The following is a 27,427-nucleotide window of genomic DNA, read 5'->3' on the forward strand; positions in this document are numbered from 1 at the left end:
TTTCATATAACGTGACAAACATTTACAGATATTCCTCAAAAGAATTCCCCACAGAAATGGGAGTTCACATTACCTTACCCTTGTTAGCTGGCAGGGCTCTGCAACAGACTGCTCCTCTCTGACAGATGCTGGCTTGTTTATCTCTGCTGGGAAATTCTGAGCCGCTCCATTTTTGAAGTGGTTCGCCAGAGATATCTTCGGTTCTAACCAACTGATCGTCGTTCCTGAAGCAAAAGAGAGTTTGCGCTGAAACTTGCTCATCCTTTGGAAGGTCAGTAAACAGCAGGTTTTGCAAAGAGCTATTTTTTCAGGAATAAGCTGAAAGCAGCCAATTCCTACTGCAGCCAATCCTTTCAGCAGCCACTAAACAAAGGTGGTGCAATGAGACACCACCTTCAGCGATCATTAGCACAAACACTGCGATTGGCGAGCTGTAATACATGCAACTTGGACTGGGGAGACTAGTTGGTGTCATGAAAGGTGTAATCAGACACTACAGGAGGAACCCAGTATCATGGACATGTTAAGTAACCCTTACAATTTTCTTTAACCAGTACGAAAAAAAAAAATGCCCACCACTGCTCAGCTTCTCAAACCCAGCTCAGTTCTAGATTAAAAAGAGCTGAAGCAGAAAATGTTTTGTTGCTAGTGTTTTCTCTGGAGAGTGTACTTTTCTCAGCTGCAAAGGTGGCAAGCGCACGCTGTTGAATAAGTAATAGTTGCTAAGAAAAAAAAAAAGCTGCAGGGCTTGGAAAGCTATTACCCACTTGATGATTCCAGCATCTCTAGTTACTCCCAGCTAATTTATCAAAACAGATCAGGTTCCTCATTAATAGTACAAATGTTCCATTCTTTTCCAAAAACTAATAAATGTACAGGTGACTCCAATCAGTTTTTACTGAAAAATACAAAAACTGACAAACCATCTTGGCTGGCTTGTAAACACAGAAATTATTAGGAAACATGAATTTCTACCACCACACAGCAGTTTCCTGTGCTTAGGAACCCACGCCGAGGTGTCCGTTGTCTCTTCCTATATGACGCACAATCCTTTAGCTCCAAACCTCCATTACCTGAAACTAGGTCACATCCTCAACCACAACAGAGTAAGCTAGTTCAGATAAACAGCAGCATTTCCACCAGGAAAATATTGGGGCAGGAAAAGAGCCCAGCTTTACTGATGGGACAAGACTTTTTCCACAGCAAGACAGTTTATTTTCATCAAGTCTGTTACTCATGAATCCATTACACAGTAAAAAACAAGAATCCCCCAGCAGTTTAAGCCACTTAAACAGAAGTTCCAAAGAAGTCAAGAAATAAGATGCTCAGAATGCCACTGTTACACTTCCTTTTTGAAAGTGTTTTACTCATCTTTAAAACCTCTCAACAATACCCACTTTCTGAACTGTAGCTTTCAACACAATAATCTCTTAACTGTTCTAGGCCGCACTTAATCCACACTCACTGCATCTATATTAGCTTGAACTTCATAAGTAGCCTCCCTTTTATACTTCCTATCACCTACTTCTAAAATAACCTTATTGGTTTTAACTTGTTTAATTTTCACTGCTAAATTCTAGGAGATTTAAGTGATTTGAGCTACCAGTTGTGTTTTAATCTTCGTGAGAAGACAGGATAGCACCTTAATACTTCTCTTCCACTGGAAGATCATGTTCAGATCCGCTCTCGACTATTTTGGGTAGGCACAAGCTATTCTCTTTACCTGTGATCTCCTCCTCCCCTAAAAGTCTTCACCCCATTTTTTTCAAGTTGTCAGCACCTCCCCTCTGCTACAACACAGGCCTCTCACAGCCTATAGTCTTCACTTTCAATATTTCTCCTCAAAAGTTGCAAACTGTTGCTGCAATCCATCTTCATGATAACAAAGTACTTTTTGATGTTTGGATTATTTTTTTTTTATTCCAGTGTATTTTCCCACTTTTGACTTGAATTTAGGAAAAGTTAACAGCTGCAACCTTCATATTCATCTAAGTTTGTGATTTATGGTACACCTTGATGCAGCAGGGGCAGTATTTTCACTCTTTTGGGGTTTTTTTGTTTTGTGGGATTTGGTGAGGGCTTTGGGTTTTGTTGGGACTTTTTTTTTTCTTCTAACAATTTATAGCAAAATGGCACTCTTACATAATTCCTAATCCTGTTTTTCAAGCCTGACAAGCACTTGCCCAACACATTCTTAGCAGTTAAGTACCGTTTTAACAGACCCAAAAATACTTTTTTGCACCTCATGTATAAATTTATGCTCTGTTAGACAAGTCTCCTCTTCATCATCATTTCATGCTGCACCTCACTGCTATCTAGCTGAAGTATGCTGACCTGCCTTTATGATCCTAGGAAGATTAAATAGTGCTTGTATATATTTTATTAGATAGAACAGTCTTTACTGAAGATTTTTTTTCTACATCGTTTTACGTTTTCCTACACTTAAATATAGAAACGCCTCCTGCAGCATTTGAGTTAAGCCACAACCCTTTTCCTTTCTTATGAACTTCTGATGCCTACCAAAAAGGCTCCATCAGTTGAACCAGAAGTATCTCCCCTGAGGCAGGGGGAGAAATCCAAGACAAACAGGTTTTAAGAAAGGAAAAGAAAAAAAAGAAGAGTTCTTCACAATCCTTGAAATGAACAAATGTGTTACAGCATTTCCAGAAAGGCCCATGCCAGAGGGCAAGTTGAAAGGCACATGCATTCTTTTAATGGTCTGGTTTTAACTCTGGCCGCACTATGCATCATCCAATCTGCAGCTCCTCCCCTCTTCATCCATCTCTCTAGGATGGATCTCCTAGATCTCATCTCTCATTTCTCACCAGAAATCAAGATTCAGACATTTCAAGCAATGTTTTTAGGTTTGGCCATTAACAGGCAGATACCAACTGAATAGCAGTCAGACAAATTGAGCTTTTCCCTGTGTATTTTAAAAAATTAAACAAAATAATGTTCATGAAAAACCCTGCCTTCTTCATAAGTTATTACAGCAATGCTCATTGGACCCTTTTTATTTCCCCAGATACTGTAATGGGTCAAAAAACCCCACTTTAGCATACACATGAAAATGCCAAAACAAAGAGACTTGTGATGTACGCCTCCCACAGTTATGTATCAATAGCTAAAAAAATTCACAGGGAATAGGAAGAGTTCTTTCAGTGTGAGTAACCATGGAGTTCAAAGATTTGGAGAGGTGCCATCCAGGTTTTCATTTATAACATTACATTCTGAATTGAAATACAGAAAAAAAAAGTTAATTCATTCCTTTCACATGTTCTCCTTTAATGTCTGTGGTGATGTAAGGATCAAAAACTATTTTCATATAGTTTTAATACTTTTATAGAACATTTTTTCATCTTAGAAGCTAAACTAATTACAGCTCTGAAATAATACACACTGGCAAAGCAACTATCACAAATATGGTAGGAATCTGGGAAAGATAAGGTAAGAGACAACTTATGGCAAGTATGTAACAAAAGTACATTCCTATCTACCAAATCTGTTGTGTAAGAGAAGCATTTGTGAATCCTCAAAAGATTTTTGCTCACAAAAAGCCACAAAGTAAACACATGAGGGGGGGAAAAAAAAAAATCATGATCAGATAGATGCAAAAGAATTCACAAACAGGAAAAAGCACGTTTGGTTGCAAACACTGCACATTAATCACGTGGAACAATACCGGTAAGCACCTGCTTCCATAGAAGTGATTGATTGCACAGACGTAGCAACGTATTTGCTGTCTGTGAATACATGTTATTCCACACCCATAAGCAGTAGGGTTTGGGTGTTTATGAAAAGAGTTGAAGGGGGTTGGTGTGTTTTTTTTGGTTTTGTTTTAATTTGCATTTGCTTACAAGTCTGTTCTGGCCTCAGAATGGAATGCAACACTTAGCCCATGTTTTAGACTAGGATGTTAACTCAAATTAAGGATATTGGTATATAAACAGTGTTATTAATAACCTGTGAAAACATAGAGCTTTGTGTTTTAATGCTTAACTAGAAATGAAAGCTACACACATGTAAATGCTTATAATAGGTATTTAGTGTGTAAAAATAGTCAGAAAAGCATGACATTGACAAAACTGTATTGGATACTACATATCCTAGAATCTGCAACCCCATAAAATTCCCCGTCTGTTACTATTACTGTTACGTAGCGGCCAGTTACATCCCAAAAGCAGCCTTCTTGTTGTGGTGCCATATGTACTTTATTCTGTTGCGAGATGGTCCACAACAATTAGATGTTACACTTCGGCAGCTACTGCCACAGACTTCTCGACAGAATAGATTATAAAAAACCATATGCAATATGCATGGAGATCTACCCAACACCAGCAAGTCAGACTGTGAAAACCAGCCAGCCAGCAGTTTTCTCTGCCCAGGTGAAACTGGATTTAGTGGAACAAGTGTTTTGGCAAGAAAGAAAGGATTTGTAGTCATTGTAGATTTCTGCTCTTTGTGAACATCTATACCCACCTGCAGGTAAGGATCCCTTTTGTTGAGAAGCATGTTGTAACTGGAGAATATGGAAACAGTCATTTAAGCAGTTCATGGTTGCCATGGAAGTTGCTTTGAGCATTAATAGGTCTTGATCCAAGGATGTAAGGTGACCGGAGACAGGAAGGCATTCTATGCTCCTGATCAAGTCTCTCTGCTGGCCCTCTGCCTGAGACATCATCTGTCAAACAAAACAATCATTTATCAGGTGATGGAAGGGTCTCGGGAGATATGTGTTTAGCTGTGCACACACAGGATCCAAAATGACTTTGTGATGGTAATAAAGCTATAATAGATGTATATAAAGTTAACTGTACTTTTTTTTCTTGATGCAGCTACTAAAGAGTCATTAAATGCATGATGAAATCCTCATAGCAATACATGGGACCTTATTAACAAGCAAAAGAATATCAAAGTGACTTTAAAAAAAAAAAGCAGAGAGGAATTTGAACATGATACTCGCCACAGTAAATATCAAATACTTTCATGCCTGGTTGATAGAACAGAGGGTGAAACCATACACACACTCTGTGTGAGGAGTAATTAAGCTGTGTGCCCTGCACAGCCTGGAAGACAATCTACGAAGTACTATCTGTGAGTATCAAGATCTTTTCACTCTCTACAGAAAGGGTTCCAGCACTTTAAAGGAAAAGACTATCACTCACTTTGGCTCAAACCATACCACATTCTCATTTATTGTCTGTACTGCCACCACACTTAGGATTTACTTTGCAGAGGAGGAAGAAAAAACAACAGGAATTTCACTTTCATTATGTGTTCAAATCACAGCTTTCCTGTTGTCATTATCCCTTTTCTCTCCCAAACTCCTTTCCTCCTTCACACAGAGCTCCACACACCCCTACATCACAGAACCTGCAACAGCACATTTGCCTGCTAGAGGTACAGCAGCAAAGCACACCATCAAGCAGCACACTGTGGTCTTCCAAAAACCTACATACTTCCCTCTTAGTATTCACAGAAGCAAAATATTGCCTGATTATGAATAACAGGGATGAAAGGAAACTTCTGTACATGCTAGTCCCTTTTCTAAGGCGGCACAACAAACGGCATTAATGAAACTGGACAGCACTACTCTGCGTTCATTATGTGTTCTGGCAGCTAAATTAAATGTAAAAACAGATTGATTTAGCAGAGCAGACAATTTCTTTAAAGAATCTGAGATGCATTCATGCATTTATCTGCTATTGCACTAAAGTGTTTTAATTCACCAGTCCTAGCAGTATCTTACTAATTCATTTTTTTCAGTACCTTTGCCTGCAATCCCTTCCAAGAACTGTTTTTAAGATGTTACGCAATAAATACTTAAGCAATGTGTATCCATCCAAGTCACAGTATGTGGTATTTGGAACATTTTAGGGCTTGGTTACATAGCACGCTACGGTGTGAATCTATAGAGCATTGGCTCTTTGGAAGCAGTTAACTTTAACTGTGCATAGTCAGCCTTAGCACGTGCCAAGAGCGACAGGGCAGAAACCTAGTAGAACACTTCAAGTTATATAGCCTTGCCTATGCAAACGCACCAGCTGCTATCAGAATGTGCCATTTTCTTCCAGTCATCAATGTGATTAAGTCCTTGTGTGCAAGTTGGTTTTTTTTCCAATACTTTGAAAAACTCTGCTGGATAAAACAACAATAAAACAACCCCATAGGACACAAGGAATTAGTTGACAAATCACCACAATCCTTCCAGTGATCTTAGTAATTTACTATGTGGTAGCACCCAAGCACCTCGCTCCAGGATCAGGCCAGACAATAGGACAAACCATGCTACACTCGGCATTGATGTTCAAATCAGCACATCTCCCCTTTCAAAAAAACCCCCACGCTCTGAACAGTCCTAAGTTTTTCCTGGTTTTATATATATATATATATATATATATATATGTATATGTATATAAAAACAACCCACACTATATATATATATAAAATTTAAAAAAATAATAGCATCAGGGGAGCAAAAAGCACTATGGTTAAAAACTCAAAATCTCTCAGAAGTACACAGGCTATAGTTCTCTTTGCACACACAAACACCTGCATTTAGTGCAAGTCAGCATAAAGATCCTCTTAGATCTCCTGTTCTGCAAGGTATCCAAGTCAGCAGCATGACATGTATTTGGCCAAGAACAAGGGGAAATAGAAAGAAAAGAAACTGACAGAAGACACAGCTATAGTGCAATTGGGGGGGGGGGGGGGGGGGGGAGGGGGAGTGACCATGCAGCAAATCCTTTGAAAGAGCAGCCGTTCTTCCCACAGCTTCTCAAACTGAATTTGTATTCAAGCTGTATGATGCTCAAGTGTAACAAGCATGCACCTGTCCTTTAAGTATTTTAACTGTATCTTAAAAAAAAAGCAGACATTGTATCTAACAAGCATTTTAGCTTCAAAAAGATAAAGCAAACTAACTTTGACATTCAAAAAAGCTACTATTACTGAGGATTCTTCAACAAAAAAAGTTCAAAAAATTTTAAGTTGACAAATAAACATGCTGTGTCACCAAACACAGTAACAATCAAAAGAGAACACAATTTTCTGTACTCTTTGCGATACCAAGAAAAATCACTCCACTTCCCACCCGGTAAGAATCCCAAGTAGCGGATGAAAGCTACTGCTCCAGCTCACACACTCTCCTCTTTCCTCCCTCAGATTTTGGATGTTGTATTGCCATTTGGAAAGTCAAAAAGTTAAAAAGGCATTTCTGAAACATTACCTCACTTAAAGGTAGCTTCTCAAACACCAAAATACAATGCTAAGAGAGCTACTAGCATGAATTCTCTAAATACTAATGCCATATTCTGTATTGCTGCTGTCTTCATGCAAGAGGTAGGAAAGCGACAATACTATTTAAGTTTACCATATGTTGCAATTGTTGTACCACATGACTAAGTAATTTATCACAAGTAAGAGGTAACCTGATGAATCAAAACTGAAAGCAACTACCTGTAAAGCTTCAGTTTTAAAACTGATTTGGAAGACAAGCTTCTCTTTCAAAAGATAAAGAAGATGAACCAGCTCATAAAATAAAAAGCTACAGGAAAGCCAGTTTGAGTTTTTCTGGGTACCTGACAGGACTTCATGTCTTTGCATTAGCACTATAGGAGACTTTACTGCTACTAGAGGATATAAACAGGATGGCAGCAGTTACCCTTTTGCAAGATGTCTGCAAGAATAGTCTGCTGTGGGCAGATTCATTCACAGATTCTATGGTCTAAAAAGGCAGTCACATTGTCTAGCCTACTGAATAATTATGCCAGAGCACTTGATTTCAATCAAGCAACAATGATGACAGCAGCATACCATACCAGGGGAAGTATTTTCAACATCTATCTATTACAGCTCCCTGCTGGTGATCTTACCCACAATGCTCAGCCACATGTTTTAAGGTTAATGATGCTCACAATACAGAGCACTCTTCTGTCCCAGTTCAGTTTCTAACTACTCATGCTTCCTAGATCCCTATTTGCGCAAACACCCTCCATTAGACTTATTTTTGCCAAGAAATGTATCACACTACAGTAATTACACTGCTAACATTAAAATACTTGTTAACAAAGTAACACAGGTTTGCAATTCAATACCAAATTTTGTTTCAGTATTAGCTTCAGATTTGCATGATATACTCTGTAAGTATTCACAAGTTAAATCAACCAGTAATCAGTCCATTCTGTCAGTCAAGATAGGAGTTTTTTTTCCCAAAATACACTCTGAATGTGTAGTGAAGAAAAGCATGCTTCTGAAGTGCTCATTTTACTTTTTTTCAGTCACATCCATCCCTAGACAATTTGTTCGCATGAATTAGCGTACCAGAAAGTGGTATTAGTATCCTTAAATATCAGTCACTACCAACTTCTCCTTAGTCATAGGAGATACAAGTACAGGTTAGTCAGCTCTTCCATAGCTTGACATGGGATCATTGTATCATAGTATGTGATGTTCTGCTTCCTTAAGGATACTCTCGTCACCTGCAGTGCTACGGACTTGCAAGAATGAGAACATGCAAAGTTTACCTTGAGCATCAGCATATCATTGCAGAGTACAAAAGTCACAGAATATATACCACATACCTCTACAATTAGCCAAGACAAGTTATTTATCCTAACACTGCTATGCAGCAATAGCTTAGGACAGGCTATTGACAATATATCCAACAGCAGCAGGTTTCTCCATAATCCTACAAATAATAGGACAGCTCTTTCAAAAGATATGATAATTGAAGGCATACAAACCTCTCTAACATCTACAAGGTGATCTGGCTGCATAATAGGAACTCTTTTTCCAGTTGGCAATCTATGATGTCCAACATTGAAAAAGGAAACTGCATTTTGACTGGGTCTTCTTTGCACACCAGGTGAGTTGGCACTTCCTTGGGATGCAAGAGAGAAGCTGCGAGATTTCAGAGGAGGGTTGTTCTAGTGAATAAATAAGCATATTGAGAAACATTTACAATTAATTCCTTGTAACCTGCGAATATTCTAATTTGAAAGACACAGAACAGTTTAATTCTTAATTTTTTTATAGAGCAAGGAAGGTGACAAAGCCCTAATAATGTATTAGTAGCAACTGCTAAATAAATATTTTGCACTGTCTGCTGACTGTTCCCCCGTTTCATAGTCTAATTATGAACAATCTGTGAAATGAGATTGATCAATATGTATCACTTCTCTGACTTGAAAATTAGTCCTTGATCTGCAACAGTACAAGAAACTGACCCCTACCTGATCCTGCAAGGACAGAACCGACATTTAAGAGAGTGGGATTTCATTTAGAACTATTCATTAAACTTATCTCTTACAACAAAGCCAGCTACAAGATGTTGATCTTATCTTAAAAGCACAGGTTTATTCAGTTATCAGAATAGGCTCTGTGGTAATCAAGAGGTTCTATAAAATACACTATATTCACAACCACCACATGGTTAGCAAACAGAAGCAACAACCCTCAGATACAGTGTCGAGGACTTCTCAGACACGACAGTTCATCCTAAATGTATTTATGGGCTGTGGAATGGTTTTTAAATGGGAGTAAAGGCTAAAAAAAAAAAAAAAAAAAAAGGTAAAGCTCCCAGAATGGAAGGGCTTCAATAACACTGAAGACCTATTTCCTCTTCCATTAAATAAAAAAAAAGCAAAACCACTAGAAAACATTGGACTGATACCCTGATCTTTCAGCTCTGCCTCCTGCTCAGACACCAGCTCATCAGTACCTGCTAAGGAAGGGCCATTCTGCTCTCCAGAGGAAAATGGAATTCACTTTATTTCATTCCTAAAGCATATTTCTATTACAAGTCAGCTACTGCTCAGAAAAATGTTTCTTGATATAGGTATGAAGACCAACCACTGTCTTTTGTAGGATTTGTTTTAGATAACAGGATAGTTGTATTTGCAACTATTTCTACCCCCAGCCTCAATTATTTTTGCCCATGAAAACATGTCATGCAATACCTTTCCAATAGCTTCCGTGTGATGCTGCGTACATATCTGTAGCCTGCTAACCCAGTGCTGCCGTTCTTTAGCATCAGTAGCTAATAAAAGCAAACCAAAAGGATTATGGAAATTAAGACATTTCAAAGTATGGGCAAAAAAGACTGCTTAATTCTTTAAAATAGTCACAAGACTAACAATGCAAATTAAGGGTTTATTTAATATAAAACTTGTTCACCTGACCTGTAATTAATCATAACATTAAGTTCAACATAAATGGCATGTACTTTTTTTTTTTAAAATTTTGTAACACAAAAATAACTTAAACAATAACTCCCCTCACACATTTTAATCTAACAACATGACACATTATCCTGGAATAAAAGTATACTACCCTGAATTAGGAGATGACAGCAAGTGTTCAAGGGAAGTAGTACTAAAATAGATTAGCACAGATTTCTATAGCCTACAAAATCACGAGAATGGGCTTCTATAACCACCACAAGACGACTAACAAACACAACATTAGAAATAATGTGGTCTTCTGCATTCATCAACACAACACTACAATGATTTAAAAAACTTTAAATCGGTACCATTTAAAGATACTATACATGAAGATTAAACCCCATTGTACACATATAGGGTTCATGGTCTTCTGAAAGTCATCAAACCCAAAGAGCACAGAACTATCCATAAAGAAGGACAGTTTCTAACTGAAGAGTGGAATGAAAGTTTCACATATAAATCTCACTGCAGCAGTCTGCCAAACGAGTTCTCTTGCTTTGGCCACACAGCCAAGCCCAGCAGAGCAGCCACAGGTGAGAGCCAGGAGTGTCCTCTAGTGGAAAAATCCCCTGCCCAAGAACCCACGTCCTACCTCTTAGTTTATACTGCTCCCCGCTGGCAGCATTGACTGTAAAGGTATGAGAGTCTTCATCACTGGGTGAAATTACAGCTCCAGCTAGCTGCAGGGTACCCCTGGGCTTTAGATGTCGAGACTGCTCATTCACAAAGTACTCCAGCAGGCCAGCATCATTGTTTAAAACAAAAAACCTGCAACGATAACAAAGCAAATACACTATATAGAACCAGCTCAGGAGGTTTTGTTTTGTTTTTTGGGGGGATTTTTTTGTTGTGGTTTTTTTGGGGGGGTGAGGGGTGGGTGGGTTTGGGGGGGGGGGGCACTGGTATTGGGAGAACTCAAGACTTTCATTGTAAGTTGGCACAGATGGGGCTGGGACTTAAAATACCTGATACAGTACAAACCCCAATGATATGAATTATGTCCCCAACAAGACCACACAAAAATTAAGTTATTTGCAAATTTTTCTCAGAGACCAGGGACTGCACAACAGAACAGCATGCCCACAGAAAGGTGCTACTGCAGTATCTTGGGAATCAAAAGATTAAGCATGTATTAAGCCTTAGAGTTTCAGGATAAACTACATGAATTAAGGGTAAAACAGCCCCAGATACAAAACAGTCGAGAGATATAACTGTGAAAGAGAAGCAATTCCAGATGGAAAAAAGATAAAATGGATATTAAACTCTATTGAATAGTTGAAGCATAATGATAAGTGTATTGACACAAGTCACTGTATGACAGTGGCAGCACAGGAATTTGGCCAGTGTGGTATGCTAAAAACTTTTCTCTTCAATATTAATGTGGTTGTACTTCGCTGCTCTAGGAACAGCATCAAGCAGAAAGCCCGACCACAGAGTTTCACCTGTCAAAAAAAGCAAGTTATTCCAGGGGAGACAGACATCCTAGGGAACTAAAAGGGAAAAGCTTGCTTGAGTTTGAATTTTCAGTGAAGAAGTCTTAATATTTGTTTTAAAAAAAATGATAGCATGATTTGGCATAAAGCTGAAAAATCAAAGACAATATTTTTAATGGAAAAGGAAAAAAAAAACCAACCAATGCTGCATGTGCTTTTTACACATACAAGAATAGTTGTAAGCCACCAAATGAGTTAACTGCTTCATACTTTCCATACATTTTTTCCCTTATTCATGTTTGAATATGAATACATCTACGCATTAGCTTAATCTGTATCAAGAAAAGCATTAAGACTCTTCCATAAAGTTTGCCTATTAGAAAAAGGGAAATTCAAGTACTAAAAAAAATCTGAAACAGATTCATTTAGATGCTGCAAAGATCAACATTACTAAAAAGCACCGTAAAAGACTTACCGATATTGCCAACCAGTGACAAGATTGGTATATTTCATTAAGTAGCCATAAATATTTTCCATGTGATCACTATAAAAAAAAAAAAAAAAGAGAAAAAAGCAATTGGACAATATCAAACAAATTTTAGATCTTCCCAGCTTTTATCTTCATTCTTAGAAAAATTAATTATCACCTTCATTTTTAGAATAGCACTACCATTTTAATAAAGCTACCAACACTTAACAGATTTTCCAGCCCTGTTTCTAAAATAATTTCATAAGACAGTTTAACCAGACTTACTGAACTCCAAATAATTTCAAGGTATAATTAGTTTCACCAGTACTTAAATTTTATTCAGCAGACACTTCTGGACACATTTGTACTGGTACCAGGTAATTAAAGCCTTAGCATCCACGCTTCTGTTTCCTGCTCCCTCTTCTAGGCAAGCTTTGTATTTTTGGACTCCTGAACAAAATTAACTTTCACGAGCTTATTAACAAAATGTTAATCATGGACACCAGCCAAAACCAGTCCCTAGGTGCTCCTGCACCCCTGTGGTTTTATTTATCCTTCATGCCCAAAACCTTTCCCAACTACACAGTCATGCTCTTGAACACGTTTTCTACAGAATACAACATGCAGGTGCAGGTCACATCAAGGTATTCCGAAATTTAAAACAGAAGCCAAAACATCTCCTCCTCTGGCCTGGGCAGGGAAATCAGGCAGTTTCTCTTTCCAAGCCTCAACTTGCAACATCCACCAAAAATGAGAACCCATCGCAGGCATTTAGCATGGAGGCTTAATGTCACTACAGGCAAAACACGTTACCCTCTTCTGAAAATCAATTGTCCTAAATAAGGCTTACAAGTCTCATGGCTACAAACAAAACATCTTAAAGCCACACTTTAAAGACCTACATTGTACTGTACATTCCCATAATTCTAGAAATGCCACCTCAATGCCCTCACCTCTTACAGCAGTGCATAGTCCTACATAGAAGAACACTGTCCTGACAGACAATTTGGGTCCAGCACGAGCAAGAAGTTCCTATCATTCCAACGAAGAACTGAAGCAATGACCCATATTATCAGACACTACTTGCTTTTAAAAAGAAACTCAGATTCAAGCCATCTTATTTAATTTTAAATTAAAATTTCTGTAGCTTGTAGTATGTGTTAAGATTAAATGAAAATTATTCAGAGACCATTGGAGCAGCAGCCTGTCTTGGTCATTAAGAGGTCAAAGTAGCCCCACAGAAGCAAAAGTGGAAAGGTGGGGGGAAAAAAGGACTACTACAGCCAAGGGATCATCTCCATTAGAGCATTTCGGCTGTAAACAGTCAGACCAGGTACTGGGGTAAATTTCAAATAACAGCTGAAGCTGCTCTCTACGTCTCATTTATAGATAGCATCAGTATCACCAAATTAATTAGATACCTGACAATTCAGTAAATATAATGTTACACTAAGTTTCATCCTGAAGGAAGCTATTTAGGATGACATTAATGAAGATAACCTCACAGTAGATCACTGCCATATGAATCAATACCGTATCACCATCATTCAGTAATACTATTGAAAGAAGAGATGCAAGAATGCACATTTTTGAAGAAAAAAATGAGTTGCTGATTTTTAATGTTACATTTAAAAACAAAAATATGTGTTCTAGATATTACTGCAGCAATCAGTATTGTGGTAATATCCTGCAATGGAGAGCAGCCAGCACGACTATCTAGGAATTTAATTTCTAATAGCTCATTAAGAGGCACTACAGATAAAAATAAACTCAAGGAGAGCAGAGGGTATTCAGGCTATCATATATTTAAAATGTAAAAAATGCTAAAAGGGACAAAACCCAACTCATCCTCTGCAGACGCCTCTCATTTGTTATTATTGGCATACAAGGGAAGTACAGTTTAGACCTGCTCGCTGTCTTAATTTAGCTGAAAATTATGAGATTGTATGGTCATTAAAATGCATGAGTTTGGGTTTTAGTAGTCTGAAAATTGTCCCTAGTCACAGCTAATGTTTTTTCAGTTTTAGCAAATGCAAGCATCGCCCTTGCTTTTCAGTCAGACACCGTACAGAGCCCTGCACACTCAGGCTACAGCTGCTGCACTCTCCCATTAACTAACCTGCCTAAGTCACAGGTGTGTTTAATAGAACCCAAGGAAAAAGTCAGCAAAGTAACTCCAGACTGCAATGAATACAGCAGGACTACATGTATGGCCTACGGAGGTCCGTTCATCTGACAAGGGTAAATTAAACAGTCTTTGATTAAAATCATTTGACAACTTCTTTTGAGCATGACAGATGAGATAGCTGACTTTGTTAGTCTTCAGAAAAAAAGAAGTCACCATAGAAGGGAGTGCAGCCCTTCAGTGATGTACTTCAACATCAGATGAGCACTTGACTACATTTTGCCTTCACTCACATGTTCCTCCCCACTTGGATTTTCACCTTGACCAAACCCAAACTTCTCCAAATGGCTTCTTGCTCAATAACTCCTATCTCTAGCCTCAGCAGTCCCAAAAGTTGATGGTTTAACTTAAAAACTTTGAAAATAGCTCCCCACACACCTCCCAAAGAAGTCCGAGAATGACTGAGGACAAGCCAGACTGTCACCTCCAGCACTGTGGACACTGCTGATCTGGAAGGAGCATGCTGCACCAAACGAACAAGGTTAAATACACCGACCAGCTGTGTTTCCGAATCCCTAACTTTGCATGCAGGAGGTCGCCAAACCCCACAGCTCAAACAAAAGAGCTGCAACTATGTCCAAGGTAACGCTCAGAAGTACCTTTAGCAGGTATCTCCCACTCACGAGCAAAAAGACCTCATCTGCCTGCACAAGGTCATAGAAATGTACTAAGCCAGGGGTCCTCAAACTACGACCCACGGGCCTGGGGTTGCGGGGCGGGGGGGGGAACCAAGCAGCCGCAGATGAATCCCTACCACTTAATTCCTACCACTTCATCTGCGCGCCGGCCCCCTGTTTAAAAAGTTTGAGGACCCCTGAACTAAGCACTGACGGCCAAACCTCAGCATAGAAGAGCCCAACAAGCAGCAGCGGCAGCCGGTGCCGATCCCAAGACACAGGACAGTCAGCTGCAGGGTGCATTCCTTACGGACTGACCTTTGCAACACGGGAGGAACATAACGTGCCAGGGATGAGAGACTGAGCTGTGCCTTGCTTGCTGGGAGACCACAGAATGTTAGATGAGCCAAAGTCCAAAGAGATGGAACAGAGGTCCCTGCTAAATGAGCCGCCTCTTGGACAATATTGATTAACCTATTTTCCTCCTTAATTGCGTTCACACATCTCCAACAGAACTGCACAAACCCAAAAGACCATGTTTAGGTTTTGCCCTGCCAAATGCTGGGCAAAGTTTTAGTGCCCATGCAAGTAATGGATTAGCCTGCCTGAAGGGTATGAAAAACTTGGGTTGCTATTTAAAACATTTCCCTTGACAATATAAGGGCCTAGAGGCAAACAAATAAGCAAATAAAAGAGTAAAAGCACAGACCCTAGAGGCACTAATCATATTCTTCCAGAACCACGTGGCCAGGGAATTTTCAACATTTGAACTAAGGTTTATCTTTAAGTAATGATTTATACACTAAAAAAAAGAGATTTAAATCCAGCCTGCAAATTGCAGTTCACAAAGGTAGATCCTGTAACTGTACAAAGACCCATTACAGAACTATGGTTAACCTCCTAATCTTCTGGGTAAGTGCTAGTACTTTCCTATGAATACAGAAAAACACTCCCAGTATTATTTACGAACAACAAAGGCATGGAATTACAACTAGAGCATTTTTTCAATTATTTTAAGATTGGTGCCACCACAGCAGGAGTTAAACCAAAATATCTGTTGCTGCTAAAGCAGCATTGTTAGGCAGTTAACACCTAAAAAAATTTTTTTAAAAAAATCACAACACAAAACCCCAGTAATAGTTCACTAGTACAGAATTAACAGCAAAGCTCTTCAGAGTGCTGCAGAAAGCTTTTAAGATAGTAGACTTTGAGAACAAGAGGTTGAGGAGGTTCAGGCACTGGCTCTGCTCACAGATAACCACAATTAGTAAAATGTAAGATCTTCCTTAAAGCCGTTACTAGCATTGCTTCTAACGAAACAACAGTAAAACCTGTTTTGAAGTCATCTGTGTACTTCAGAAGCCTCTACAGTTCCCCACATTGGGGTTTCTGACTTCTAGAAAACAGATTTCAGAAGTAACTTTGACACAAAACACACTGAGCAACTTATCTCAACACTGACAGTGAGGCCTGGCTGTGCTGGGATGCTTCCCAACTTTTAAGAATACCTTTGCAATCATGCTGCTGCCTACGTGCATGCACATGTACCTATGGGGACCTGTATCTTTGCATAGCCAAGATGCTTTGTTGCTGTTCAAAATGCTCACAGTCTCAGATTGTCAAAGGAACAGCAACAATGAGTCAACAACCCCTAAAGTCCGTATTTCTGTAGAAATTCTCATATCCTTCTGTCAAAGGACAAAAAAAAAAAAAAAAGTGTTGCAACAGACCTGTCAGCCTTAAAGATGTACAAAAAAAAAATATTAAGTTTTGCTGAACTCTTTTAAGTGAGGATACTGTACAAATCACAATCCAGGAAAAAATTATGCAGGAACTTGTGGTACAACATCTGGACTCCAGCCCAGCACATATACCACTCCCCAAAATCTGGTTACTCTTTTCCAAAGGCAGAACACCACTGAACCTGACTGCCCATTTATCACACTTTTTTAGTTTATAAATATTGAGATGGACTGAAATTGTCCTGTAAGCAAATGATTGAAGTCTATGAAAAGTTACAAATCAGCTCATATTCTTTCCAGAAAACTATCCCTCCCCAATTTCAAAGATGTTTACCACAAGCCAGATTTCTCCATGTGTAAGTGCTAAATACAATAGGAATAAAACAGTCACAAAGGATTATTGTTAGTTTATTTATCCTTTTCTAGTATGCCTCTTAAGCTGCAGCAGCTGTTAGTGCCTTGCAGGGTGGTCTCCTGTCCTGGAGGACGAGTAAGACAGTGATAGTCAGGCCAGATTTCCCCTGTATCCTGTTTACATGTGCAGCATCCCAAGTCTTGAACACAGATGCTGAGGAACAGTAGTCTCAGAATGACGTCTTTCAGGAGCTTCGGCCAAGACACCCGTGCTCACACCTGACAAGTGCTGGGCCAACATTTTCTCCAAGAAACACCAGCACAGAAGTCCTCCCCACCCTTTTTGCATACCCCTTACGGTGCAGTTCTCCCCAAAAAACGCATACAAAACAAATCACCCCTAGCAGTGGCACAAAATTACACCTATCTGGGAAGTGATGACAGAAAACTTCTAAGACTGCCCTTCTGATGACTTGAATTTTGCTGGGACCCAGACAGCACCGCGTGGGATACTTTGGGCAGCCAGGTCTCTGAAGACCCAACAGCTGTTTGAAGAGCAAATGCAGCGGCCAAAGGTTTCCCCACGGACTCACATAAGGCCTGACTTCAAGCAGCAGCTGTGTACATGTTGTTTTGCTTCCAGCAGGAAGGACGACCAGGGGCCTGGAGCCCATGCAGATGTCAGGGAGGGCTCCTGAAGGGAGATCCAGCCTCCGTAGCTGCCACCACCGCCATTATGACAAGTGCCTTCAGGCCCTGGCCAAGGGAAGAGGCTCCCTCCTAGTGAGCTCACAGCAAGATGCAAAAACCAGGTGAAAGAGACTGTCTTCAGATTAAAAGCTAGAAAAGCATAAAGAAAAGGAAAGGAAGAAAGACATCAGGATTGTAACAGTGCAAATCAAAGAGCGGTTTGAAAAAAGCAGTAACCGCTTTCACTGAACTTGTTCATCTCTCTGTCCACAGGCTCGCTGTTGGCAATAGCTTGCTTTTTCCTCAGTGACCACTGCAAAGTGCTTATCTACACCACACTGATTCCCCTTTTTGTTACACGGAGGGGAAGGGCGAGGGAGAAGAGAAAGAGGAAAAAAAACCCCACACAACAGCCCTGTGTCAGCAACAGAACTTCTGCAACTACAAAGATCACTTACTCTTCAAGAAACCAGTCCCATAGCTCACTGATGCAAGAGCAGACTCCCCAGGACACCCAACAAGGTGAGGCACAAGCCTCTGTCGCTTACAGAGTGCCTGCATCAATGAATTGGCTCTCCTTTTCCAAATGGCTTTTGGAAGAAAGAGCAAACTAACCTTGCTGTGCAATTCACCAACAGTGCCTTATAGTCAACCAAAAAGCAGCAGCAAAGCTCCTGTTCTTTCAGCTCATGGTTTCTAAACTTATAATTGAACAGTCAAACACAACAATTACAAAGAATAAAGGTCAAATCATATGACAAGAACATTGGCAGTAGACCTTGGGGATGCTTCAGAATACCACTTGGCCACAAGCATGCTAGTGACACACATCCTCTTTATATATATGCACCCTTCTTTTAAGGTACTCCTGTAAACCCCTGGGAGCACTGATATGCACTGGAAGAGAAGTGCAAGCTTGCCACAAAGAAAGCGTGTGGCAGAGCTGAAATAAGTTGTCCATGAGCCCAGCTGGATGCAGCCCAGGCTTCCCATCCCAGAGATGAGGGGCTCTGCCACCACCCAGACTGCCCAGCCCCTGCTACCAACGCAGCAGTTGCATTTGCGTCTGAATTTTCTATCAACACTAGTTCTCAAAGGGAACAATAAATCAAACTTACAGGGTTTTTTTTAAACCATCCTAATTAAACTTGCATTCAATTCTCCTCCTTTGTGTATTAATGCCACAGGTCAATTATACACAAATGAAACTTTTTACTGGGTAGCAACAGGGAAAAAAGGAGACAGAGAATATTTAATCAATAAGTAGCAAAACACAGCTCTCACTGGACCACTGTAAAGCCGATTATTTAACTGCTTTATCATTTAGAGAGCTCCTTAACTCTCAAAATACATCTGCCTGGAAAAAAAACTGCAGCAAGTTTCAGCAAAGCAATTTCTCTTGCACGTACATGAACAGCTCAAGTCAGCAAGAACTCCACTCACATACAATTTATTTGCGGACTTGCGTCAGCACAGCACAACTGACACTGTACTCAAGAGTTAGTAGCCAACCCTGCAGATTTTTCTGCAATGAAAACTACTATTCAAGCTATTGCTGGGAAAATAACTGTCAATTTAGCCAACATTTTAGGGTTGGAGAGTACAAAAAAAACAGGCAGCTCAGAAGGTCTAAACTCTCCACTTGATACCTCTGGAGAATGATTGTTGCCTGCAGCTTTGCTACCATTTATGTCACCAGTTTACATTAGCCCACCATAACGCACGGCTTCACATACTACTGTTAACAAAACTTAAAATTTTCCCTTGAAGTCTAATTTCAGAAAGTTCCAACAGTCAAGTTAAAGCAACCCTGCTCAGCAAACAGTACTGGCATAACATAAGCAAGGCAAACACACTGATGGGTAAGCATCTTTGCAGTTTTGGACTATTTGCTACCTACACCACCTCAGAAAGCAGCGGACCCTGGTAAGCACTATTCACAGAAATTGGTGGAGCAAACCTCCACATTGTTTAGTTACTCTGAGCACAGTCCAGTGTGGTGTAGCTTACTACACATTGCAGCCCAAGGCATTTTGGTCTGTTTCTAGTCTAGTAGCTCTTATCCCTATTAAAAATGCATAGATATGCCCTTCCAGTTTTAAGATGTATTTGTAATTATGACTTTTAAAAGATTATACTGACAATTACACATTGTCATCCTGGGCTTTGCAGCAATAAAACACTGACTGTTAAATGTAATACACTAGTAAGGTAAATACACTCCAGGTAAGCACTTTGCCTTTTTAATATTTCTGAACCACTTATTGAAACATATCAGATTAAATAGAGAGGATAATTATTACCACCCTCCAAGCAAGCAAGCAAAACCACGTTTAATCCACTATGTTATCTAAATATCAAGAAGGGCCATAAGCCTGGGCTACAACACAGGCAAAAAACTACATGGATCACCAACTCAAGAAGCAACAGCCAACAGTCTGAAGTCTAACTAGCAACCAGTTAGAAGCAGTCTATTTCAGGGTTCAAAACCGCTAAATGCCTCCAAGCTGTCCAACGGACCAGCAGATACTCTGTGCAACCCCTCAGGCGAGAGCAGAGCAAGAGGAGCAGTCAGGACGCAGGAGGGTGGGCTGCCTTTCTGGGGGATCCTGACAGTCCAGAGGAACAGGCTGAATAAGACCACCTGACCTACGACAAAAGCAATGCAAAGCCTTGCACCTGGGATGGACTAACCCATGGATCAGTGCAAGCTTGGTGTGTCACGCCAGACAAGAAAAATCTGAGGGACCTGGGTCTGGTCAGCCTCCTTCAGAAGCAGGGAAAGCCTAACAGAAATCTCACTGCTGTCCTCCCTACATATGGGGAAGATTGAGACAGGTCCTTTTCAGAGAGCTACAGCAGAAGGGCAAGCGGCAACAGTTGTAGCAAAAAAGACTCCTTGTTTGACACAAGGGAAAAAAAGTCTTCACAATGGCGGGGGGTAAGCCCTGGGCCAGGAGGCCAGAGAGGCTGTGGCATCCCCATCCTTGGAGATGCCCGAAACTCAGCCAGGGGCCCCGAATGACCTCTTCGACTTTGACACGGGCCCTGCTTTCAGCAGGATGGCTGGACCAGGATTTCCCAGAGGTCCCTTCCAACCCAAACTATTCTACAATTCTTAGATATAGAGAAATCAAAAATATTCCTACATTAAAACTGAGGCATAAGGTACTCAGAAGGTTTAAACTCTAATTAAGAAAATACAAGTGTTAACTTAACCACCTATGATTATGACAATATAAAAAGAGCAGGACTACTTTCTTCTTCAGTGCTTTAAGTGAACAGTGATTCCCAGACAAGGAACTATTCAAAACCGCTCCTTTTCATTGTGCAATGAGCATCAGGTATTATTCATTTTGCACTCATGTGCTAATAAAGAGTTTCCTTATGGTTTTCTTCTCTTGTGCTTATCATCAACATTTATGAAGGAGTCATGTACCGAACAATAAAAGGACAAGAATGTTATCATCCCATTTTACATATAGGGAATTGAGGTGCAATGAATTTTCAGCCTCTCAAAATTTGAGATAGATGTGGTCCAATTTTCATTTGATTCATACATTCAAATCACAGCTTCTGCTGATTTCAGCTGCAGCTGTGACCCTGCAAAAGTTTTGCAAAAATCGGAGCCAACTGTTTCAGACTACGCCTCTGAGAAAAAGAGGAACACAATGTTAGTGATTAAAGGGGAAAACCAGTTTAAACAATACGACTATTACCACAGAGGAAATCAGAGGCGGGGTCAGAAACCAGCTCCTTAATAGAGCATCCTGCTGCAGCTCTGCCCAGCAGATCTCATGCTTTCTTTTACATCTCCACTGCTAGGAATGAAACTGACTTCTCCACACAAAGTGGTCTCCTCAGTAAACTGATCTGTCAATGCCTAAACATTAATCAAGATTTTAAAGTTTGCCAGCTTCATTGAAGACTCAGGAATTTACACCTGGAAGGAAAAAGAAAAAATACATACCCATAGCAAAAAGCCTTCCCCTGACACTGACATTCTGGCTCCAGGGCAGGTTGTCAGATGTAAGGTTGTCACCTTAACACACCCAAAGAAACAGCGTTTCTCCCACCCCACTTCATCCTGCCCTCCTCTCCCACTTCAGCATTAGACACAGAGTACAGAAAATCTGAAATGGTACAAGCTTTGCAAGCATCCTAAAAAGAAAGTTGTCCAGCAACATTACCAGCAGGCTGCAATCACCTACAAGAATTCATCAGCATTGGCAAGTGATCAGAGTGCACGTCAAGGAAACTTCTTTAAGTAAACAGGGGTCCTTGCACACATGCCTTAAATTCCATGGTACAGTAAGTACAGCACAAGAACCTACCTAGGATAACCTAACAGCAGCAGCTGGCACTTTCTGCTTCTGCATTAAGCAATGTGATTAGGTCAGACACATACAGTTTGTTTTTCATCCTCTCTCTTGAGAGAGAAAGTGTGGGGCAGAACAGGATGTTAATGTTGTAGGCAATTTTAATTAACTTGCTGCTACATATTTATATTTGAAAAGGTGAAGCTGAAAAACACCCTTTGCACTTAATGAAGGATAGACAGTTGTAATGGCCATTAACCCCTATAGAGATCTATTCCACGGAAAATACAAATTATTTGTTATTTAAAGCCATTCAGAGTTTGTGCTTTTTCAGTTTAGCTTAACTTGAACTCCAAATGAATATCCCAGTACCAAACATGTGTACCCTGTGATGCCAGAACCAACTCCCCTATTTGTCACCCCTGCCCTAGCGAGTTTTACGGCCTGCCCATTCAACACCGGGATGCTCTGAGAAGCGAGAGAGGGACAGGGCTCGACAGCCGCTCCCTGAGGAGCCACAGGGCTGGAGAAGGGAACCCAGACCGTGCTGACCTGGTCCAGGAACTGGGTTCGGGTTCCCCACTAGAACATCAGCCACCATGAAGCTCCTGTTAAAATTACCCAAACCTGTTTCCCCAGGTTAAACTTATTACCCCACACACAGAGATTTACTTCTTAATTTACAACCCATCTGAGCTTCCATCTGCTCCAACCCCATTCTTCCAGGCCGTAAATTCATGTGTGAACATGAATGGCTCACCTGCATTTTGAGAAGCTCTTGGAGCTTTGGCAGCTGGTAAAATAGGCTTGATAAAAGATGACCTTAATATTTTAATAACACAGAATGGATCCTGAGGTGGATATAACCAGCTGACCATTTTAAATATGGGCTTCTCATCTATTCTAATGAGCAAATCACATGAAGGGCAGCATTTCAATTTGGCGTTATGAATATGGTATATTCTTTAAGCAAAGTTTCAAATGAGGATAAAGAAATTCAGGCACCAGGTTTTTCAGCTGTTTCCTTCCAGCACAGCAAACAAACATGACAGTAGTCCTAATCAGATTTTTAATAATAAAAAGGAACAGAACACATGAAATTCCAAAAATAAATTCTGAATTTCACAGCAGCCACTCAAGAGACTCTTCTTTTTAGCACCCAGTTCATCACACCTCAAAAGGCCCCCAACAAGCCAGAAAGTGAGCAGTTGGGGCTTTTTGAAGGCCACGCAGTGGTGAGGTATCTCCACAGGTCACCAGAAACAGAAGGAAGACCAAGGCTCACTCAGACACAGGCTTGACAGCAGAGCTGGCAGCAGAAGTGTCACGGCAGGGCCAGCAGAAACCCCACCCCACTGGTGGCCAGTGCCTCGATGTCACAGTGCCGGCAGGTTCTTCCAACAGCAGGACACCGAGGAAGCAGGGTGGGCTGTAAGAGCAAAGCAGATGCAGGAGCAGCCCTTGCCAAACCTCCCAGGTAATGCCACAAAATGACAGCCTCTCTCCCCCTCCACCACTGTGCACAACAAGGGGGTTACAGTTATTGATGACAGCAAATATACAAGAATTCCACATAGGATCCCAAAGAACTTTGTTGTAAGCAGTGCACGAAGAAACGAGGGAGACCGGTAATTAGAAGGAAGTACTAGGAGTACCAACATATTAGAGACAACTGTCCTAGGAGGACACTAACATTTACATCAAGCTTTAGGTTTCTTTTTGTCTTATCAAGTGATAGGGACTTTTAACTTAAATTCTGGCCTGCTCCCAGGAGGCCAGAGTTAATTAGGTCAGCTAACACACTCTATTGCAGCCTATGCAACAATTCAATGCTTATATTAATACTGTGATGAGAAATGTTAAGTCAGAGACAAGAATGGAGGACCAGCAAGGGAGAAGTTCACAGCATGAAGCGTTGTTGAACACTGGGATGCCTTTACCTCCTATATCTGTTTCTACCAAGCTGGTTTCAGCTTTAGAGGCCAAACAGATAAAATTTTATCCTCCCAAGATCAAACACTCTTGGAACATGACTAGAAATGCATAGAAACTAGAAAGGCTCTACATATTTTCTTGCAACTAAGAATGACATGAACACCTCCCTCAGTAAAAAGGATTCTTATCAACATCCGCTCAAGAAGATTGTATCAGTTTCAAGACAATCCCATTTATTACTAATCAGATCATTTTTGCAAGACAGTGTAAATAAAAATCATTAACTCTTCCACAGCCTACCGCAGTCTCACAGGTTTTGCTTCCACATGTCTGAAGTGCAAAGGACTGTCAGTCACCCTCCAAGTTAAGTGGGATCCAACTCATAAAAAAGCATTCCCTTTAAAATACATTCACGAAGAAAAGTTCATGATCATCTTGAAACACAGAATTAAAACATATTCATGTATTTCAGCTACAAGCTCTTCTGTTACCTGCTGACCTGCTCAAACAGACGAGACTGAATTCCAGTCAGTAATTGTTTACTCCCTTTTTCCACCATTTATGAAGACTGCTTACATAGTATCCACTGTGAAATAAGCAAAGCCCTTAGAAGACTAGCAACTATTTCATTTGCTTAAAGTTTTGTATCCTTTTGCATTGGATACCAAAATGTTACCATGTTACTCTCTTTGCCAAAACCCTCTCTCCACTGTTTGTTTGCATTTCTGTTTGTTTACTCTCTGCACCTCTTACTCCAGCCCAAAGTCACCTGGAGTAGTTCTACAAAAGAATCTGCCTTAAGCTGATAACCTAATGACAAGCAGAAGCCACACAACATGAGGAACCCTGTTACCTGCCATTGCTACCTCTTGCAAAAAAAAAAAAAAATTAAACAAGTAATATTAGTCCAGCAAGTTAACTCTTTTCCTTGGAACCTACTTTCATCCATGTTTTTCCTGTACTAACAAACATGAATGACCCTGCAGCATTTAAGTAAACTTGCAGGAACAGCTAACTAAAGTTAACTTGCTTCCTTTAAAAAAGGAGCAAACAACACAATCTGTAGCATTTTATAAATATATATGGCTAAATCTACAGTGAGCAGATGCTAAAACCATTGCAGAAATAGAGAACGAGGGCAGCTAGCCGCAAAAATATATGCAGAACTGAAAAGCAAATCAGTTTCAAAATGTAACTTGCAAGCTTAAAATCAGCAATCACTTGGGAAATTCATAAACATTTTTCATGTATTTCTACCGGCAAGGGAAGAAATGCTGGGAATTGGTTTACGTACTTGAGAGCAGAACCCTAAGAAAAACGTAAGAGGATGGCACATTAGCATGTCTCCAACTGGGAAAGACAATCTTGTGTCTCTAGTCAACCACAATGCTTTAAACTTTTAATTTTGTAGATAAATGAGAACCAGTAATTGCAAGTCACTTCTCAAAATTATCCGAGAGCCCCTCAAGCCAGGCTGAAAGAACTTGTTATGCTTCTCCTTAACAGCTCTCTATTTAGCTCATAGACAGAGATTCTGCTTTCTGGCTGTGAAATTTTTATGTTATTTGAACAACTACAACCCACATGTTACAGAAGTACCTGCCCAGGCTGTCTCCCTCCTCCCATTGCTTTGAAACTAATCTGTTTATTTAACCTAGAGCAAGGCAAAAACCAAATGAAGATGGTCAAATGCAAAAGCAGAATTGCTGAACGCAAATAATTCTTCATATGGGCAATGCTACACTTACTTCCCAGCTTGGTTACTGCTGAAAAGAATGTATTTAGAAAACATTATAATATTGAATTACTTTACCAAGTAATCTTTTAAAAATTTGAAGTTATTTGGAAGTCTCACCTCATGGTAACTGCTTCTCTAAATGAAAATAGGCATAAATAGTTTAGTGTGCCTTTTAGGCTCTTTCTATCTACTTAATAGCAAGTTAGCATTCACACTATTGCTGACCCCAGACAGGAAAATGCAGCCAAGGGTTGGTTGCTCTGATCATATACACAAAAGTGAACAACATCATTTCCTGTTAGATGTCTAGAAGAGCAGTTTCTCAAGAACTCTTAACTTCTATTAAGAAAAACAAAAAACAACCAAAAAAACACGCATCTTCCTGCCCTCTGAAGAAACCGAGCCTTTACAAACTTCAAAGGAGGCACTGCTGTAGCGGCTGCCTAAACTCACCATACACCAGATACAAGCAGAAAGCCTGCAAAGAGTTTCAGCTGTATCTTGACATCATCTGAAGTGTCTGGCAGCCTCTGGCTGTCGCTTCTCCACTATGATAAATGTTTGGTCTAACTATCACAGCTATTTTAAAATCTCCCTGTTATTCCCCTACAAAAATATAAAATTAGACTTTCTGCTTCATTTTTTATTTTCTAGGCATGCACTTTACCCCAAGGACGTGTGAATTTCCACATCTCTGAGAGATTCAGTTTTCATTATTTCAGGTTCCAGCAGTGCTAGAGATTTCATATTTTCTTCTCCCATAGTCATAATTCCCCATTTGGAGCATTAAAGTATCAAGTACCTGTTGTCCCATTTGCCTGACAACTACGCTACAGTAGTTTTGACAGGTTGCTTCACCAAATATAGAGCTATAGTTCTGCACCAGGTGCAGTCTACACTGAGCAGGTACTTCAGGATCCTTCTTCTGCCAAGCTGCGCGACCATGCATTGCTCACAGTCTGTGCTGTAAAAGTTAAAGATCAAACTTCCACCAGAAGTTCCCAGCAAATCCGTTTGTAAACTCTGTGTTTTAGACATTGATTATTAAAAGGGTCTTTCTTTTGTCAAACACATTGTAGACTGGAAGTAATTCACAAAGTGAAAACTAAGCTACAGTAGTCCTCCATCCAGGAGGACAAGAGAGTCAGGGGGGGAAAGCTGATATTTTGTGGGTAACTAGATATCGAGACACACATAGGAGTAAGTAACTGATTCCCAACAGAGCAGAGATTAACATTGAGGTACCTCAAGTGTCCACAATAATACAATTAGTACATTAAACTTGTCCCAATCATCTAGAAAGAAAAAAGGGGGGGTTGAAGAATACTTTGCACTAGAGTATTAGAGTAAATTAAACCAGATACTAATGGCTTCAAAAGTAACGTGGACAGTTCCTACTCACAGCTGTCAAGCCACCAACCTGGCTATCACTCAGAAAGTCAGTTCAACTTTTGCCCTCCAAGCCACAGCACCAGAACAGAAAACAAAACACTTGGAAGAATAATTTTAAAAAGTGGAATTTAACTGCATAGCAGTGATCTGTGACCACCATCTCAAATACACTACAGCAAAAAGGGGTTCAGGCAAATCAGGTATCTCATCCCTTCCACTGCCTCCAATTCCACATAAAAAATATGAAATATGCCCATTTAGATTTCACAGATTAAATCCTGTGTTTCACACGTGAAACATTTGCAAAATGCTTGGGCAGAGTAATAG

At 40.1% G+C, this 27,427-nt stretch overlaps 1 protein-coding gene across 2 annotated transcripts in view; it reads right to left on the bottom strand.

The window, feature by feature from the left end:
• The window catches only part of OSBPL11 (oxysterol binding protein like 11), a 42,440-nt gene that overhangs the window by 13,422 nt on the left and 1,591 nt on the right, over positions 1–27,427 (bottom strand). For both annotated transcript variants that reach the window (XM_055811708.1, XM_055811707.1), the window contains exons 2-7: positions 12,135–12,203; positions 10,819–10,994; positions 9,960–10,039; positions 8,745–8,927; positions 4,480–4,681; positions 79–224 (exon numbers count right to left, since the gene is read on the bottom strand). In XM_055811708.1, the coding sequence (XP_055667683.1) occupies positions 79–224; positions 4,480–4,681; positions 8,745–8,927; positions 9,960–10,039; positions 10,819–10,994; positions 12,135–12,203 (856 nt within the window). The remainder of the gene's footprint in view (positions 1–78; positions 225–4,479; positions 4,682–8,744; positions 8,928–9,959; positions 10,040–10,818; positions 10,995–12,134; positions 12,204–27,427) is intronic.

This window comes from Falco peregrinus, chromosome 8, assembly GCF_023634155.1.
Source record: "Falco peregrinus isolate bFalPer1 chromosome 8, bFalPer1.pri, whole genome shotgun sequence".
Classification (NCBI taxonomy): Eukaryota; Metazoa; Chordata; class Aves; order Falconiformes; family Falconidae; genus Falco; species Falco peregrinus.